At 47.0% G+C, this 16,960-nt stretch overlaps 3 protein-coding genes across 5 annotated transcripts in view; 1 reads left to right on the top strand and 2 right to left on the bottom strand.

Moving 5' to 3' along the window:
- Nucleotides 1-2,452, top strand: part of soul4 (heme-binding protein soul4) — a 4,408-nt gene extending 1,956 nt beyond the window's left edge. For both annotated transcript variants that reach the window (XM_080464777.1, XM_080464778.1), the window contains exons 2-6: nt 1-164; nt 256-341; nt 522-663; nt 753-936; nt 1,099-2,452. The exon at nt 1-164 is cut by the window's left edge and continues 31 nt beyond it. In XM_080464777.1, the coding sequence (XP_080320903.1) occupies nt 5-164; nt 256-341; nt 522-663; nt 753-936; nt 1,099-1,273 (747 nt within the window). In that variant the 5' untranslated portion in view covers nt 1-4 and the 3' untranslated portion in view covers nt 1,274-2,452. The remainder of the gene's footprint in view (nt 165-255; nt 342-521; nt 664-752; nt 937-1,098) is intronic.
- A 285-nt stretch (nt 2,453-2,737) lies between these two features.
- eif4a3 (eukaryotic translation initiation factor 4A3) lies at nt 2,738-6,827 on the bottom strand. Its single transcript, XM_080464282.1, has 12 exons — nt 6,539-6,827; nt 5,526-5,598; nt 5,187-5,253; nt 5,053-5,115; nt 4,836-4,968; nt 4,544-4,624; nt 4,282-4,423; nt 4,065-4,203; nt 3,768-3,883; nt 3,499-3,606; nt 3,277-3,404; nt 2,738-3,147 (listed from the first exon to the last, which is right to left on the bottom strand). The coding sequence occupies exons 1-12, from the start codon at nt 6,690-6,692 to the stop codon at nt 3,131-3,133; spliced, it is 1,221 nt and encodes a 406-aa protein (XP_080320408.1). The 5' UTR covers nt 6,693-6,827; the 3' UTR covers nt 2,738-3,130.
- A 1,311-nt stretch (nt 6,828-8,138) lies between these two features.
- mtmr7b (myotubularin related protein 7b) lies at nt 8,139-15,459 on the bottom strand. 2 transcript variants are annotated; one of them, XM_080464402.1, is made up of 14 exons: nt 15,187-15,459; nt 14,229-14,354; nt 13,840-14,002; nt 13,599-13,756; nt 13,221-13,349; nt 13,015-13,149; nt 12,769-12,901; nt 12,466-12,575; nt 12,087-12,212; nt 11,939-11,988; nt 11,636-11,836; nt 11,398-11,532; nt 11,131-11,257; nt 8,139-10,143 (listed from the first exon to the last, which is right to left on the bottom strand). In XM_080464402.1, exons 1-14 carry the CDS (start codon nt 15,217-15,219, stop codon nt 9,796-9,798), a joined length of 1,974 nt encoding a protein of 657 aa, XP_080320528.1. In that variant the 5' UTR covers nt 15,220-15,459; the 3' UTR covers nt 8,139-9,795. The 2 variants fall into 2 exon arrangements, with proteins under 2 accessions (XP_080320528.1, XP_080320529.1); XM_080464403.1 differs by having other exon boundaries at nt 8,140-10,143; nt 11,076-11,257; nt 15,187-15,454.
- Nucleotides 15,460-16,960: the final 1,501 nt, after the last annotated feature.

Genomic DNA, 16,960 nt, shown 5'->3' with positions numbered 1-16,960 from the left:
AGTCATGGCTCTGATCTCCCTGGAAGACCTCGACGGATTGGACGATGAGCAGCTGGACGATGACATCAGTGACAACCCCGAGCCAATGGAAGATGACGAGTCGGGCCGCCTGCTGACACACTGGCAGGCCGTCGCCAGCACTCATCAGGTGTCAGTTCCTACAGGTGAGGGGGTGGGGTCAGTGCACACCAGGTGTTTGAGTCCCGGTGAAAGAGCGGAGCCTGTACAATCCCAGTCTCTCTCTCTCTGTTCAAGAAATGACCGGACCAATCCAAGAAATGACTCGCAACCGCCAGCAAAGGGAGCCACTCCCCTTTGCTGTCATCTCCAGCCACGAGAAGGTGTGTGTGTGTGTGTGTGTGTGTGTGTGTGTGTGTGTGTGTGTGTGTGTGTGTGTGTGTGTGTGTGTGTGTGTGTGTGTGTGTGTGTGTGTGTGTGTGTGTGTGTGTGTGTGTGTGTGTGTGTGTGTGTTATTGTGCGGTGCAGACTACAGCTGTGTGTGTGTGTGTGTTGGCCAGCAGATGGGGGAGGTGCAGTATGAGGAGCGGCTGTACCCGGCGGGTTACTGGGCCTGTGTGACCCAAGGAGAAGATCTGTATGAGCAAAGTATCTCCATGGGCTTCATGAAACTGATGCGCTACATCTGTAAGGAGAACTCCGCAGGTCAGACTCCGCCCAAACACTGTGGCCACACCCACCATTATGCTGGCGTGTTGTTGCGGACCCGTGTGCTGATGTGTGGTTTCCTCCAGGTCGGTACCTGGGGATGACGGTGCCCGTGATCAGTAACCTCCACATGATGGAGGACGGGCACACGTTTATGAAGAACGTGGAGACGGCGTTTTTCCTGCCCGCCGAGCTTCAGAACAGCCCCCCCCAATCCTTCGACTCTGACATCAGCATCGTCCACAGGGATCCAATCAGAGTGGTCGCCAGGTGAGGTCGTCCTACTCATTATTGTCTCTCGTACCGTTCTCCCAGAATGTTTGCTCTATTTTAGCATTTAGCTAAAGGTTCATGTTGGCAGACCGACTATGATTTACACAAGTTTCCCTGCATTTTGTTGTTCTGACCTGCTGCTCTCTGATTGGCTGTCAGTGTCTTCTTTGGGACGACCACGGAGGAGACGGTTGGACATCAGATCAGTCTGCTGTGGGAGGTTCTGGGTGCGGCTGAAGACATGCGGAGGGATCAATACATGGTCGCCGTGTACGAGAACCCGGGCGTGCCGCGTCGCAGGAACGAGATCTGGTTCCTCCGTCGTAATGTGTAGTTACACCCCCCCCCCCACGTACCACCATGCTTGGCTTCTCCCCCTCGTTCTCCACTGATTGGCTGGTCAGTTCTGTCTGATCATACAGGTCCCCCAACTGTGGCGTTCATTCTGTCAAACTGACCAATCAAAGCACGTCCCGACACTGAGACACGCCCCCCCCCCCCCCTCCCATTAACTCACACTTCACCGGAGACGTCTGTTCTGATTGGCTGTGACAGGTGATGATGTCAGACACGATCAATCTGATTAGTGATGTCATGAGCAGGAAACTGACGAGGCATTATTTTTACCAAGATAATTTCAGAGGCTACGCCCACTGATGTTAGCCGAGGGGGCGTGGCCTGTGGAAAATCGCTGAGTCATGTATTGGCAGCTGGTTTGCGAAGCAGGCTCAGTTTGGGGAGATTGTCACACCGATCACATTCCATATATACACTTTTATTATCTGCACAAATCCTGATTCTATTCTTCACTACGATGTTTGACTCCCATCAGTAACGATCATCTCAGAACGATGGTTCATCAATGAAAGCCTCCTGCTTCAGGTTCGTCGCTGCTTCTATTTGTGTGAGACCAAATCCAGAGGTTCATCATGTCAGTTGACTCCAGCTCTTTGTCCGTTTGAAAGCTGCTTTTAGAGCCGATCAGCTGTTTCTTAACGCCTCGTGTTTTACTGGATCATCGGATTCGTTGGCTGTGATGTAATCAACTTATTTAGAGATTCGGGCACATCTGAACCAAAAAAATTTTATTTATGTAAAAGTTTGGTTTGTCAAGATCAAACTTAAGAGAGGACTGATTCATTAACAGTTTGATTTGTCATCCAGTTTATTGAATCGGTCACTTAACAAATCCGACTTTGCCTTTCAGATTATAGAGAATTTTTACAGAGTTTTTCTGAAGTATAGTATAAATCAATATATGAGATTCAAAGGGATATTTTCTGACTAGAAAACTGTAGTTTTGAAGGTGAAAGTGATTCTGACTTTTGAGTCGGAGCCACAGCAGAAACTTGTCATTCCTTCAGTGTCACCCCCCCCACTCCCCGGCGATGAAGATAATGCTGACGATGACAATCGCCTTGCCTTTTAATGTCTAACTGTTTTTATCATGTTTCCTGAAGTTCCAACATTTGTGTTCCAAGATCTGAAGTAAATAAAATGAAAGTGAAAGAGACTCATGTCATTGAGATCCATCCTGGTCAGCCCCAAAGTGCTTCACACTGTAATTCACATTCACACTAACGGAGCGGCAGCCATGTCAGGGGAGCAATCTGGGTTCAGTGTATTACTCAAGGACACTTCATATCTATAGACAGATGGGGAATCAAACCTGCAACCTTCCAGCTGACGAACGCACCACCAACTGAGCCAAGAGTTAAGAATAGGACTAGGGTGGTGGCTACGTTCATTTGTTTCTTTTCATAAACGAGCAGTAAGAAGAAGCATTCAGGCGTTCAGGCTGAGCTCACTTTGTTATTTCACCATTTTATTTTGTTTGAATTGTGATTGCAGAATGTGTTACTGGTTTGAATCCTGCTCTACAGCACTTCAGTTCTCTTCACTTTGCTGAGTTGTGGTTCTGGGTGCAGAGCAGCCGGACCACCCAGCAGGGGGCGCAGAGCAGCTTAATCACTCTGATTTAGCATTTTCATGAAACAGTGTCTCCTGTGATGTCACGGCTCAACGTCAAACAACCAAACTGATTTGGTTCCAAAACAAGTTTATTTACAAAAAAACAAACCAGGAGTCTGATGCTCTTTGTCAACTCGACGTTCAAATGTGGAAAAACATTAAAACTATTTAAAAAAAAACAATGGGAAGCGAAGGGGGCGGAGCTGCACTGTGATGTCACTCAGATCAGATCGGCCACTGTGGAGAGAGAAAACACGTGTCAATAGAATACAAATACTTTATTCATCCGAAGAGGGATACTTTTAAAATCACAGCAGGTCGCTATGGTAACCGCGGTGCACGGCGTGGCGCTGTGATTGGCCGTACCGTTCATGGGCATCTCGTCAATCTGTGTTGAGTAGTACTGCTCGATGTCACGGAGGATCCGGATGTCATCGTTCTTCACAAAGTTGATGGCCACACCTTTACGGCCATAACGTCCAGACCGACCAATCCTGATAGGGGTCAGAGGTCACGGATCAGGTCAGATAGGGTTCGGACACAGCAGCAGGTTGAAAATCTGAAGGTGAACACGAGTCTTTTTGTTACCTGTGGATGTACAGCTCTCTGTTGTTGGGCAGGTCATAGTTGATGATGAGGGAAACCTGAGGGACGTCCAAACCTCGAGCCCAGACGTCAGTGGAGATCAACACGCGGCTGCAACAACAGTCAGGACTGCTGTGAAGATCACACTTCAACACTTTTCTGTTTGAGGCTTCGAGTTCACAATGGAGCCTTTTCTCAATGCTGCAAGTTACCTCTGCTCTGTGTGTGTGTGTGTGTGTGTGTGTGTGTGTGTGTGTGTGTGTGTGTATTACCTGGCTCCTGATCTGAACTCTTTCATGATGGACTCTCTCTCCTTCTGCGGCATGTCGCCGTGCATCGAAGACACGGTGAAGTTGGCCTCCCTCATCTTCTCCGTCAGCCAGTCCACCTGAGTCATTGAGGGGTCAAAATAAACAAAGAAAACATCTTGACTGAACTTCGATGGACAAAATAAACTAGATTTTTCTGAATGAAAAGCCACGTTTTAAGTTTTCTTAAATTGTAGGAGCGTTCCCTCATCCAATATGGCGGCTGCGCTGGTATGCCGCTATAAAAGCGAATCCACTGACCTTCCTCTTGGTGTTGCAGAAGATGACGGCCTGTGTGATGGTCAGAGTGTCGTACAGGTCGCACAGTGTGTCAAACTTCCACTCCTCCCTCTCCACGGCCACGAAGAACTGCTTTATCCCCTCCAGAGTCAACTCATCACTGAGACACACAGAGAGACATTAGAACAGAAGCCGTCACAGCTGCTTTCTCCCGATGTCCCTGAACGCCTTCTCTCACCGTTTCACCAAGATGCGGATCGGGTCGGTCATAAACTTGTTGGTCATCTCCAGGATCTCGTGTGGCAGGGTGGCGCTGATCAGGACCACCTGAGTGGCGGGCGGCAGGTAGCGGTACACGTCGTAGATCTGTTCCTTGAAACCTGAGCGGGAAGTTCAGACATGGATCAGGAGATGCGTCACAGAGCCAAACACAGGCCTTCGACGAGCTGCTCCGGTTTCCCAGAGTTCAGTGAGGTTGTGACATCATAGCTCAGTCGCACCTTTGTTCAGCATCTCGTCGGCTTCGTCCAGCACCAGCATCTTGATGGCCCTCGTCCTCAAACTCCGGCGGCGAATCATGTCTGCAGCAAAACAAACCACACATCAGCGACGCCATGACCCAACCAGCTTAATGACATCATCAGCATGTTGGCGTCACCAATACAATACAATCATCAGTGTGGTGACCTCATCAGCGCGACCATCTGCATGTTTACATCACAAGATTGCACACGCAATTACACTGTCTGCGCGTTGCCAATACCAGTGTGGTGACATCATCAGTGAACTCACCGAACACCCGCCCCGGTGTGCCGGACACTACATGCTGGCCGTAGTCCAGCTTCCGGATGTCCTCGCCCACGTTGGTTCCTCCAATGCAGGCGTGACACTGGACGTTCATGTAGTCTCCCAAAGCCAGCAGCACCTGAGCGAAGCACAGAGAGGGAAAGTCAATCACAACGCGGCTCACAAACGAAGAGCTGGCACGCTCCGAGGAGGGCGGCGTTACCTTCTGTATCTGTCCGGCCAGCTCTCTGGTGGGAGCGAGGATCAGAGCCTGAGTCTCCCTCACCTGCACACAGGAAACGTGTCAGAGGAAACATGCCACGGGCACCATGGTAGTGGGAGGAGCCAATTTCTCACCTGGATGTCGAGACACTGCAGCACCGACACACAGAAAGTGGCTGTTTTTCCAGTTCCAGACTGAGACCTGAACACATCGGAGAGCAGCGGTTAGTGGTGGTAGTTGGCGGGAATTGGAAAGATTGATATTATTATATATTGTAGAGCAGCGGTGGGGAACCCTGGTCTCAATGTTTCAATGTGTCCTCACATCAACACAGCAATTATTGGCTCGTTATCAAGCTTTCTGCAGAGCCTCATCATGATAACTCAGGTGTGTTTGAGCAGGGAGACGTGGAAAACATGCAGGAGTGCGGCCCTCGAGTACCAGGGTTCCCCACTCCTGTAATAGAGACTCACTGAGCGATGACGTCTCGTCCCTTGATGATCTGTTTGATGGCCCTCTGCTGGATGGCCGACGGCTTCTCGAAACCTGCAACACAAGGTATGAGGCAATGACACACACACACCCACACCCACAAACAAACAATTAGATAAACTTTAGGTTCAACACACTAAGACTGATTTCTGAATGCTTGGCTTTCACAGACGGGCGCTATCAGACTCCTCCTGAACGAGCTCTCAGTTTGCCGTTTGATAGTTGTTTTCTGCTCTCTGACTACATCATGACAGAATTCAATGTCAGACGCGCCAATAACAACATGAAAGATCAGAGGAACTTTACAGCTTGCAGCTCACCCTCTGCCAAGATCCCACCCTGTAACCCCCTGTTGTGCTGCTACTCTTGGGCACCCGGTCCAGGACAGGATCAACACACTGGGAAAAAGCTTTTAGGGCCATAAGCATTGAAAAGCTCATTATAAATGAAATTAAAATGTAATAACTGACTGCTGTGTGCTATATCAGTGTTTTGCTTTTTTAATAGGCATTGTATTTTACATTTTTTACATTTCTACCTCTTTATAAATGTATACTGTGACATATGCAGGGACTGCATATACAATGACAAAGATAATTCTGATTCTGATATACTTTTAATATCTAAACATACTGCTTCTCAAGATAATGATACACAAACATACTGGACTTATCTTAAGTCTGCAGCATTCACTTATGTTTTAAAGTGAACATAGAGCTCACTCACTTATCAGAAATAAGATGTTTATATCAAACTAAGAACAATCCGAGAGGAAGAAAAACAAACTGCGCTGCAGTTAAACGGCGCGTAAGCAGCTAACGGCTAAAGATAAACCAAGTATTTTACTGATAAACATTCTAGAGTCACCGGATTTGACCAGAAAGTTAATGTAGACGTTCATTTAAATCAATACGTTTCTAAAAGCGACGTTGGCTTTAGCACTCGCAGCTTGCGCACTCCCTCCCCCCGGAGGCCGCGTGGATCCTCGGCCTACCGTAGGCGTAGATGCCGCGGAGCAGGTCTTCCCGCAAGCCCATGGTGTCGAACGTGGGGGTGACGTCCACCTCCTCGCTGGTCTCGAACTCCACCTTGGTCATGTCCTCCTCCTTCAGGAGCCTCTTCCTGCTCTGTACCCCGGCGGCTGCCATGTTTCCAGGAAGGTTTTGATGCGGATTCCGGAGATAAAACTTCCTCCGACCCCGAGCTAACAGCTAACTGCTAAAACGCACCGGGAAGAAAGACCGCCGCACGTGTCGCGCCGATGACGTTCTGCAGTTACGCAGGGCGTGACATCACTACGCTCGACCGAGTGTTGATGCGATGCGTGTCGCTTCCGCCATATTATGCCGGGCAACTTTGATTAAAACATATTAAAAACTGATTTTGTTTTTCTTTCTGAATGGAAATAGATTGATAGACGGATAAATTCAGCAAAAGGTCCGCTTCAGTTGGTGATTTTTTAATACAAGAGCACTAAACACCCTTTCCTGCGTAAAATACCTCAAAGACTTCAGTTTCTGTCACTTTATTGCAAATTTATGGGAAAACAAATAGTCAGACCTCAGTTCAGTACCACTGTTAGAGTAGTAACTGCCACCATTTCTGTAGCCCTGCATATTTGTCATATTTTAAAATAGAAACAATACACCAAGTTTAAACATCTCATCATTTTTAATTTCTGAACTTCTTTGTAACTTTTAGCATAAACAATGCAATCATGTTTTTTTTATTTTGTTTGGTCCTTTTGCATGTGATACCAGGGTTACAACTTCAAGACAACTCAATCGAAACAATCAATCATTAGTTCGCTGGAACTTTTAAGGTCTCGTCTAATTTGTAGTAAAGAGCTGTGCCTTTTCCTTGATGTGATTTCTGGTTTGCAGTTATGCCGACATTATACAAGCATCCCAACTACAAATACTCCACTCTTACTTCCTAGACATGAGGACCATTGATTTGAACTGTTATCGTCTTGGCAACGTGTCCTATCGTCCATTTGACAATCTCTTGCTTGTGTCATCCTGAACCAGGGTTCGTATCCCCCCCCCCCCCACGATCCACTTCCCCTGGATGCACAACTGACTTTACCTTGTTTATTGTCCGCCTTTCTATCCTCCAACCAGAACAGCAAACAGTTTTCATCTCTGAGGATATTGTGTTTGTGTCTCTGCTGTTGGATCTGCTTGATGAAACACACTTAGAGGACATCAGAACCAGTTGGTCTTCTTCTTGCACTCTGTTCATAGTCTCTCTGCCTCGCTCTCCGAATCACCATGGTAACCAGAGTCAGCAGGTGATTTGGGCAGCACTCTCTCAAACGGATGTCCATCACAACAGGGAACAACAGTTTTAAAAAAGATGATTGGTTTTGCCTTCATGTTTTCTTTGTTAAATGTTCTTTAAAAGCAGTTTTTCATTCATCTGAATCAGTCAACTTGTTAGGTTGTGTTTCCTAAAATCATTCGTTAAATTGAGAACATTATGTCAATTAAATCTTTCAAAGAAAAATCATTTTTTTGTCCACACGCAAAAATACCACCTTAAATTGTATCTAATCAATAATCTACAAGGCTGCAAAATCATAACTGCTATGCCTCCTTTCATTATACGTTTTAATATTGTCGACTAATAGTGAGAAACTGACAGTATAATAAGATGGAGCGACACCATCGTCTTCATCTGTACAGAAGGATTATTAGACACTTGAACAGTGCATTTATTCATGAGTATCAACACCGATGGACACAGGACACACACAAACTCACACACGACAGGCTACGTAGAAACGAGGCAGAGCAGTGACGACTCTGCTTCTTCGACTTTGTTTCAGGAAGTGTTTTTAACGACTGAAACAAGAGTACCAAGTTCAGGCTGCAGGATTTACGCCTTCTCTTCCAGCCTTGGACCAAAATAAATAATATAATAAAAAGCATTGCACACAAACTGACAAAAATAAAAGACCGTTTTTTTTTGTGTTGTAAACAGGATTTCAAAGTGTGTAGGAGGAACCCCCCCCCAAAACAAGTAGTCAGTCAATTTGCAATATCTGCTGAGGTTTTGTTACACTTGATTTACACCATTTTACCCTTTTATTTAAATGTTTTTCACTGATGATAAAACATTAATTGTTGAACTTCAACCCCCCCAAAGCTCTGTAGCGCCCCCGTGAGGAGCCCCGTCCCACACTTTAACACCACTGTATTGAACATAAATTATTTTATTCACAATGTTTGAAATCTTTGTTCCCTTTGTGCTTTCACAGCTTCCAGCATTATAAGCTGTTTTTAATTTGAACCTCACTTCCTGTGAATTAAATGTCACTCAGGAGCTCCATCAGCTCATTCTTAACCTTTTCTTCCCTTTTGTTCAACATGACGGGTAAAACTAGAAAATCTAGAACATTCTAACGTCTTGAAGAAAATGAAACGGGATCGTATTGACAACGTTTTCAGTTTTGTCACAAAGCAAAGTCTCTTTTCGTTGCAGAAAACTGCCCCTCATGTCTCCACCGCTTCCTCTCCGCTCTCCTCCCGTCTGACGTGTCGTTTGTTTTCGACTCGAAACGCTGCAGCGTCAGGAAGGATACGTTCTCGCCGTGTATTACAGATTTTAGCCTCAGCGCCACCTCGTTGCTCATATTTCCATGATGTCCTCTCTGCTCTGTGTGACATGAGGAGCAGAGAGGCTGCAGTGTCACTACAGACGACGACCCGCTTTTAAAATGTACAGAACGGAAAGCATGGAGGAGGGGGCGGGGCTTATAAGGTTAAGAGTTTTTGTCCGTGAAGCTCTCCGACTGTAGTCTCAGTGGAGACGTGATGTGGTAACCATGGAGACAAGCTTCTCTTCTAACATGAAGCTACACAATAGAATATTTAACTAATGAAGGAAAAAACAGTCGTCATGTCGCCGTGTTCATAAAAATGAGGCGTGCTGAAGTCAGCATGCGAGCCGCAGCGTCTCCAGTCTGGAATATAAACACCACAGACTGTGATGCCTGAACTGGACACTACACTGAGTCACTACTGCCACCTAGATGGAAATAAGGGGTATTACATCAATGTTACATTACGTACTTTAACAGCACAAATTAAATAAGTGAATCCTCCTAAAATATTTAAAAAAAAAAAAAAGTCTGTGCAAAAAAATAAAAAAATCAAATGATCCAAAGATGTGGAATAGATTTAAGAAAAATCTCCCTTTCTACTCAGCCAAGAGGTCATACACTAGTTTGTACAGGAACTCGCTTGGTCACAGAGTTCCCACCGCCTCCAGCTCCGGCTCTCCGCTGGACGAGCGGCTGCTCAGGTCGGCCACGCCCGACTCCAGGTCGCTGCAGGCCGAGAGGTCATCGGGGTCGTGACCTGTGTGCAGGGCTTGTGGCCCTATCGGCAGGCTGAGGGCGGGGTCTTCCTTGGCGAGAGCCTTGTGATTGGGTCGACCCTGGTAAACGGGGGGGCAGGGGGCGGGGTCAGTGCAGGCAGTGGGCGGGTCCGGCCCGCTGTGCCTCTGCCACAGGAAGTCAGTCCTCTTCCTCCTCCTCCTCCTCACCTCCACCTTCTCCCACGTGATTGGTTTCCCGATCAGAGCTGCAATCCTCTACACACACAAACACACACACAATTAAAGTGGTCCCAGTATATCACCCTGTGGGACACCACATAAGAATTTACCTGAAATCTATTATAGCCACAGCCGAGGACTTAAATGCTCTAAAAGTTATAATGAACAAATATAAATATCAAGAATTGTGCAGAATGTAAATTTAAGGTAATAAACCAGAACATTATGTGGCAGTAGTGAGTCAATGTAGCATCACGTTAACCATCTGATCAACTTTTATTGGAGATTAATTATATATCCTCCATTGCAGTGATTCTCCACCACCAGTTCAGTTCTGCTCCTGGGGGCCGCAATGCTGCTTGCCGCCACTTGGGGCAGTGACGCATCATTCAGTTGTCGAAGATGCTCCAATAAAGGAGAAGTAGACAGATGTAAAAGTTTGACTAAAGTGACGGATCAGTTATTAAAATAAGAAGATGAAGGTGACGTCCACAGCTGGTTGGACACCTGGATTATTTCAGGAGAATAGAAAATGAGCTACAGAAGCCGAAACGATCTAACGTGTCACCGACTGGCGACTCTAATGTGTTTTGAAGGCCGAGATGATCTGGAGGCTGCTGCCAGGAGGCTGAAGACGTCTCACCATCAGACCACTGAGAGTTGCCGTACTGCTGACTCGGCATCAGACAAAAAGGAAGATGTTTTCTACACAATTTCAAATTAAGATTTAAGTTCCAGCTGCAGGTTATTCATCACATTTCTTATGTTCTTCCAAGTGTCTGAGTCCAGATGTGAGAGGATGAATGTGTTAGGTCCTCTGTGTTGATGAAGAGGAGCTCTGAGGAGGTGGACTGGTGGAATACATTGTGTGTGTGTGTGTGTGTGTGTGTGTGTGTGTGTGTGTGTGTGTGTGTGTGTGTGTGTGTGTGTGTGTGTGTGTGGGTGTGTGTCTCTGTGTGCTTGGATGCCTTGTCTGGAGCCCGGGTGGTGCTGGTGGTGGTGGGCGGTTCCTCCTGGAGCTACCTCCTGGTGATTGGTCAGCTCCTCCTCCAGCTGCTGTGACTCCTCCCTCACCGCAGACAGGAAGTCGGCAGGTGACTGACGGGGAGGCGACGACTTCTCCATGCAGTTGTAGAGACCCTTCCACATCCTGCAAGAGCGCACAGACCGGTCAGCTCTGAATGTGTGTGTGTGTGTGTGTGTGTGTGTGTGTGTGTGTGTGTGTGTGTGTGTGTGTGTGTGTGTGTGTGTGTGTGTGTGTATACGTGTGCATGTGTTGCAGTGACTGACTTGAAGCAGTAGGGGGAGGTGTTGGGTCTCAGGACTCCTTGACTCTGACTCAGCTCGGCCTTGTAGAGCGGGTTCATGAACTCTGCTCGGTCTTTCCACAGCTGAGGCCACACCGAGTGAGTCCGCTCCCGCAACCTGCACGCACACACAAGAGAATGAGGTCAAGAAACACAAACGTGTGTGTGTGTGTGTGTGTGTGTGTGTGTGTGTGTGTGTGTGTGTGTGTATGTGTGTTGACCTCAGGTCCCTCCGCTCCCTCTCACAGTTGCCCAGGAAGGTGCCATACTGGCAGGAGTACACGTGAGCGTGCACGGCGATAAGGAAGCGCTGGTTGAACTGGAAGGCACAGGGGAACTGCTCCGACAGCTGCCACACACACTCCAGGAACTGGTCCATGACGGGGGACACCTCCTTTGGGTCTCCGTCCAGGTGCGCGTACCTGCAGGGATAACAAGAGGGCCTGAGAACCCCGAGGGCTGAACGTGCCGTTTTACACGTCACTGTGATTCCTGAAGTTATGACGAGGATGAACGTCTCTGACCTGTGGGAGAACTTGTGTCCAAAGGAAACCCAGTCCTTCTCTATCAGCACCTAGAAGACAGGAGGAGGAGGAGGAGGAGGAGGAGGTGAGGCTCCATCAGGACAGTCAGAGGATGCAGCAGGCAGTGAGTCAGGTGTGAAGCAGCTACCATGAATCCTCTGATGGTTCTGTAGAACGGATCCAGAAGAACACTGGAGACAGAACAGGCCTGGGCGGTTCGGTCCCACCCGTCAGAACAGTGGACCAACACACTGACCCCTTCATCTGCCACCGCCTGGGGAGGAGGAGGAGGAGGAGGAGGAGGAGGAGGAGGAGGAGGAGGAGGAGGAGGAGGAGGATTTTGTATTTATCCAGTTTTAATGATTTCAGACGTTTCAAACATGAAAGTTGTTGTTTTAAAAGCGTCGGCAGAAACTGAAGGAAACTTCCATCAAAGGAGGAGGAGTGAAAAGTTTCCATCCTTCCTGCAGCACAGAGGAGGTTTCAGGAGCAAAGCGATCGCAACGACGTGACGAGAGAAAACGCACCCTGGCAATGAACACTCCAGCGTCCAGCACCGCTTTGATGTGTTTGAGCCAACCGGAGTTCTCCAAGCCCCACAGGAAGTCCGACATGGAGGGAGAACGCATCTCCCCCACTGAGGACACACAGGGAGAGAGCAGGAGGTCAACACACACACACACACACACACACACACACACACACACACACACACACACACACACACACACACACACACACACACACACACACACACACACACACACACACACACACACACACACACACACACACACACACACACACACACACACACACTGTGAGGTTACCGTCGATGATCCTCTGCTGGCTGCTCCTCATCACGTGGATGTTCTCAATGCCGATGAACTGCAGCTTGATGTTGGTGTAGTGATCCTCGTTCTCATAGCCTTTACCTGCTGCTTTGTTGGCCATCGCATTCAGCTACACACACACACACACACATGTTTCCACACATTTCTTGACTTCATTCTCACAATATTTTGTAAACTACTGTATAAAAAGTGTGTGTGTGTGTGTGTGTGTGTGTGTGTCACCTTGGGCCTGGTGTCCACCACGTAGATGTATTCACTTCCAGGATTGGACTTCATCACAGCCTGCAGCATCATCTCGTCCTCCTGACAGCGACCGCTGAACCCCGACAGAGGCTGACTGCACCGACACACCGAGGCCTGAACACATCATCATCATCATCATCATCGTCGTCATCGTCATCACCATCTTCCTCCTCCTCCTCACTGACCAATGTGTCCTGGTGGAAGTAGGACAGAGCAGGAAATCTTCCTCGGCTCCTAAACTTTGAACTTCCCACGATGATGGCAGGCGTGGCCGACTTTGGGACAAACAGCTCCGAGGGGTAAGTGTCACACACCTGCAGGGCGCAGGGCGCGCGCACACACACACACACACACACACACACACACACACACACACACACACACACACACACACACACACACACACACACACACACACACACACACACACAGGTTTAGTGAGTAAATATGGCGGCTGGTGGACTGTTGAACATAAACCACAGCAGCGGGACACCAGCCAGCTGGGATACACTTTTTTTTCGTAACAAGTGACGTTGGACTCTGACCACCGCATTCCCACTGACCCGGTACTCGCTGTTGGCTGCCGTGGCGACCCACAGGTTGTTGGGCACGCCCATCCTCCTGTACTCGGCGGCGAGGTCGATGAACCTCCACGACTCCTCCCTCTGCTCCTTGTTGACGTTGGGGTTGAAGGACAAACAGTACAGCTCACTGTACTTCTCTGTGAGGGGGTGGGGGGGGGGGTTAGTCAGTCTCTGTCCACAGTGTTTACAGCCACACACACACTCACACACTCACACACACCTGGCCGGGACAGCCTGACCAGCGAGGCCTGGATGTCCACACAGTCTTTCTCCAGCGGGACAAGGATGTGAAAAATCCGGAAGTCTTTACATCGAAGGAGCAGCTGACTTCCTGCGGGGGAGGGAGGGGGGCGCTCCACAGTGCTCACCATGCTGTGCAGCACCTGACACACGCACACATAAACACACACACACATTTTTTTGACGTCATTGGTACAGTTGTTCTGCATCAGTGTGTGTGACACTGGAAGCAGATTGGTTCTCACAGTGAAGTCATGTGACCAGCTGTTGGAGTTTCACTCAGTGTGTGTGTGTGTGTGTGTGTGTGTGTGTGTGTGTGTGTGTGTGTGTGTGTGTGTGTGTGTGTGTGTGTGTGTGTCGGCGACCCACCCATGTCTCTCTGCGTGTTTCGGGGTTGCTCTCGATGAAGATGGTGTGTGTGGCGGACAGGTAGAGCGTCCCCACGCTGGACTTCCTCTGAGCCGACGAGCGCTCCAGCAGACGGACATTTTCCACCTGAGAGACACGAGAAAACATCATTAAATCATGACATTTATACATAAATTACATGACATTTACTGAATATTTTGGAAAATACAACCTGACTTATTGACGTATTTCACTTGAAGAAAAGGTTTGAAAAACAGTCACCAGATATTTAGTTTGCGTTTGGTCACGTTGATGATGAGGGTTTCTTTGTTAAGCACATATTTCACTGGAAACATGAGTGTTCAATCTTTATTGAGCAAACCACTTCCACTGTTCTTCAGTTTCCTCCGAATGAACACATGGGAATGTAGAATACAGCCACAGAAAGCACACGTCTGTATTTGTTGTTGTCAATTAAACATGAAATAGTAACAGAGGAGACTTTGACTCATCCAGGAGGAAACATTTGTTAAAAAGATTGAATATTTGTGGCGTCTGGTCAGATTAATACATATATTATTATTATTATTATTATAGTGATATAGGACATACTGACATTAAATTGCTTAAATATCCTTCAATTACACTAAGATTAAAATGTATATTTACAAAAATGTGATGAAGGTCCATGTAGGTCAGATATTCATCCATAAAATAGATTTAAAAAATTTTAATTGTTTTTTTCCCAACAAACTCAATGATTTTGAAATCAACTAATACAGTTAGTTTGATTTTAGGTTTGTGTTTCAGGAGAAACATTGAGGAGAATTGATGCTGAGTGTCTGCGGGAGCTGCGCGCTGCTTCACCGGTGTGAGAGAACCTGTTTCCCCCGCAGAGAGACACCGACTATCGGGGGAGGTCACGGGGAGGAGGCCGGAGGAGAGGCGGACAGAGGCGGGGGGTGTTTTCCTCTCCTACCTTGGGAGTCCGGATGTGCTCCATCACTGACATCCAAAATGGAGGCGGAGACGGAGAGGAGGAGGCGGGCAGGCGGCGGCCTGTTCCCGGGGAGACGCGCTCTCTCAGGCCGCGGCCGCTCTAGCGCCGCCCGGACCTTCCGCCATGTCCAGTCCGCCTGTCTGCGCTCCCTGTGCGGGCGGAGAACGCGGCTCCGTCCCGGTCGCTGCTGTTCGCTGAGCCGCACCGAGCTGCCCCGAAGCCTGTGACGTAGTCACTTGACGGCGATGACGTGTTCAACTTCCGGATTTTCCCTCCACAATAAAATGGGTAATTTCTTTAGGAATTTGAAAGCGCTGTCTGAAAGTATAACGTTAAAACGTTAGAAACCACAATATCATGTTGTTGAAATTAATTCTGTCAAGGTTTGACAGCCAACATTTGTAATCCTGCATATTCTTTATGGAATAACTCCCATAACAGAGATTAGAGGTGATTTCAACTTGTCAGTTTATCTTCCTTATCTCGTTTTAGTTCAAGTTATTTCTTTTACTTAGTTTAGTCCTGAGATATTTTTCACGTTTTCTTCTTGGTTGACAGATCTATGGGCGGTATTAAAAGAAGCTGAATACTTCTTCTGTAAGAAAGATGCTTTTTAATTAAAACACTTGACAAGTCTATGTGAAGTCTGTAGCTGTCATAACTATTACACGCTCATCTTATGATTCTAGTTTGTGTTTATTACACAGAAATAAATCAAGTAATGAAAATGTATGAATAACCCTATATAAAAGTTATCGTCAGCTTATTTCTAACATGCATGCTGCTATTGCTATACACTTGATTTAAATCTGAAAAATAAAAACCTTTGCCATCAACGCAAGTCGGACCATTGTTTTACTTTGAAGACAACCACCAAATATCCGGTGTATAATTGTTTCAGTCTTGATCATTTGTTTGCGCGTCTCCCTCCAAGCGCGTGCTCGTACGCGCCAATGAGAATACACGCGACTGCGCGTGCGCAGCCTGCGTCGCCCTCTGTCTTTGTCATCTTGATGAATATGTATCCGAGTATCTCCTGACACGTTTCGGTGTTTATGTTTCTATATGTTATTTTTCCTTCACTAGATGAACTCATGCAGGTATTGTCACTGTGCTTCATGAGATCTGCAGAACCAAAAGGTAAAACATGGACGTAAAATCACCACAGTGACCTCAAGCACGTGGATTAAAACCACGAGGCGCAACGTTTCAACTAAAAAAGGAACATTTTAAAACTAGAAGTCTAATAATGTAACTGCAAATTATGTAACACTACCACAAAGGGAAGTGGGAAACACAACTAAATCGCAGCGATATTTGGAATAAAGGCCTGGGAAATGGGAAATGAGAAAAACAGAGATACGAAGTAAACCCAAAGAAAAACACATTTATTAACACACGTAACGAAACACTAATAAACTGCAGAGAAATGAAGGGGACAGAATGTCAACTTTAATCAGTTAAGCTGTGTGTTCTGCTCCGACCTCCGGGTGGCGCTGTCACACATGAAAAGATCTGCTGAGCCTCTTCCAGGAGAGAAAAATCCAGGTTTGTGACCCGCAAAAAATGAGACAATCAACAAACCTTCAGAATAAAAGAGACACTGAGACGTTTTAGAACTTATTTATACGCGTTGGTACATTTTCTGTTCGTCTTTTAAACTGTCACATAATTCTCAATAGTTTATATATTTTCAATCTTGTTCAATGCTCCACAAGTTTTTGAATGTTTCATTAATATTTCAAAAATATAT

This window comes from Lipophrys pholis, assembly GCF_963383615.2.
Source record: "Lipophrys pholis genome assembly, chromosome: 5".
Classification (NCBI taxonomy): domain Eukaryota; kingdom Metazoa; phylum Chordata; class Actinopteri; order Blenniiformes; family Blenniidae; genus Lipophrys; species Lipophrys pholis.
The sequence above is the reverse complement of the archived record's forward strand: the minus strand, read 5'-3'. Positions and strand labels throughout refer to the sequence as shown.

Bases quoted from the DNA above. Each gene is read 5' to 3' on its own strand.
- eif4a3 (XM_080464282.1), bottom strand. From the start codon at position 6,692: ATGGCAGCCGCCGGGGTACAGAGCAGGAAGAGGCTCCTGAAGGAGGAG. The intron at 5,116-5,186 runs GTGAGAAATTGG...TCCTGTGTGCAG, and splicing joins TGCAGTGTCTCGACATCCAG to GTGAGGGAGACTCAGGCTCT. The intron at 3,405-3,498 runs GTAACAAAAAGA...GACCCCTATCAG, and splicing joins AGAGAGCTGTACATCCACAG to GATTGGTCGGTCTGGACGTT.
- mtmr7b (XM_080464402.1), bottom strand. From the start codon at position 15,219: ATGTCAGTGATGGAGCACATCCGGACTCCCAAG. The intron at 12,213-12,465 runs GTGCGTTTTCTC...CCTCCTCCCCAG, and splicing joins CTGGAGTGTTCATTGCCAGG to GCGGTGGCAGATGAAGGGGT. The intron at 11,258-11,397 runs GTCAGTCACTGC...GCGCTCTTGCAG, and splicing joins ACCTCCCCCTACTGCTTCAA to GATGTGGAAGGGTCTCTACA.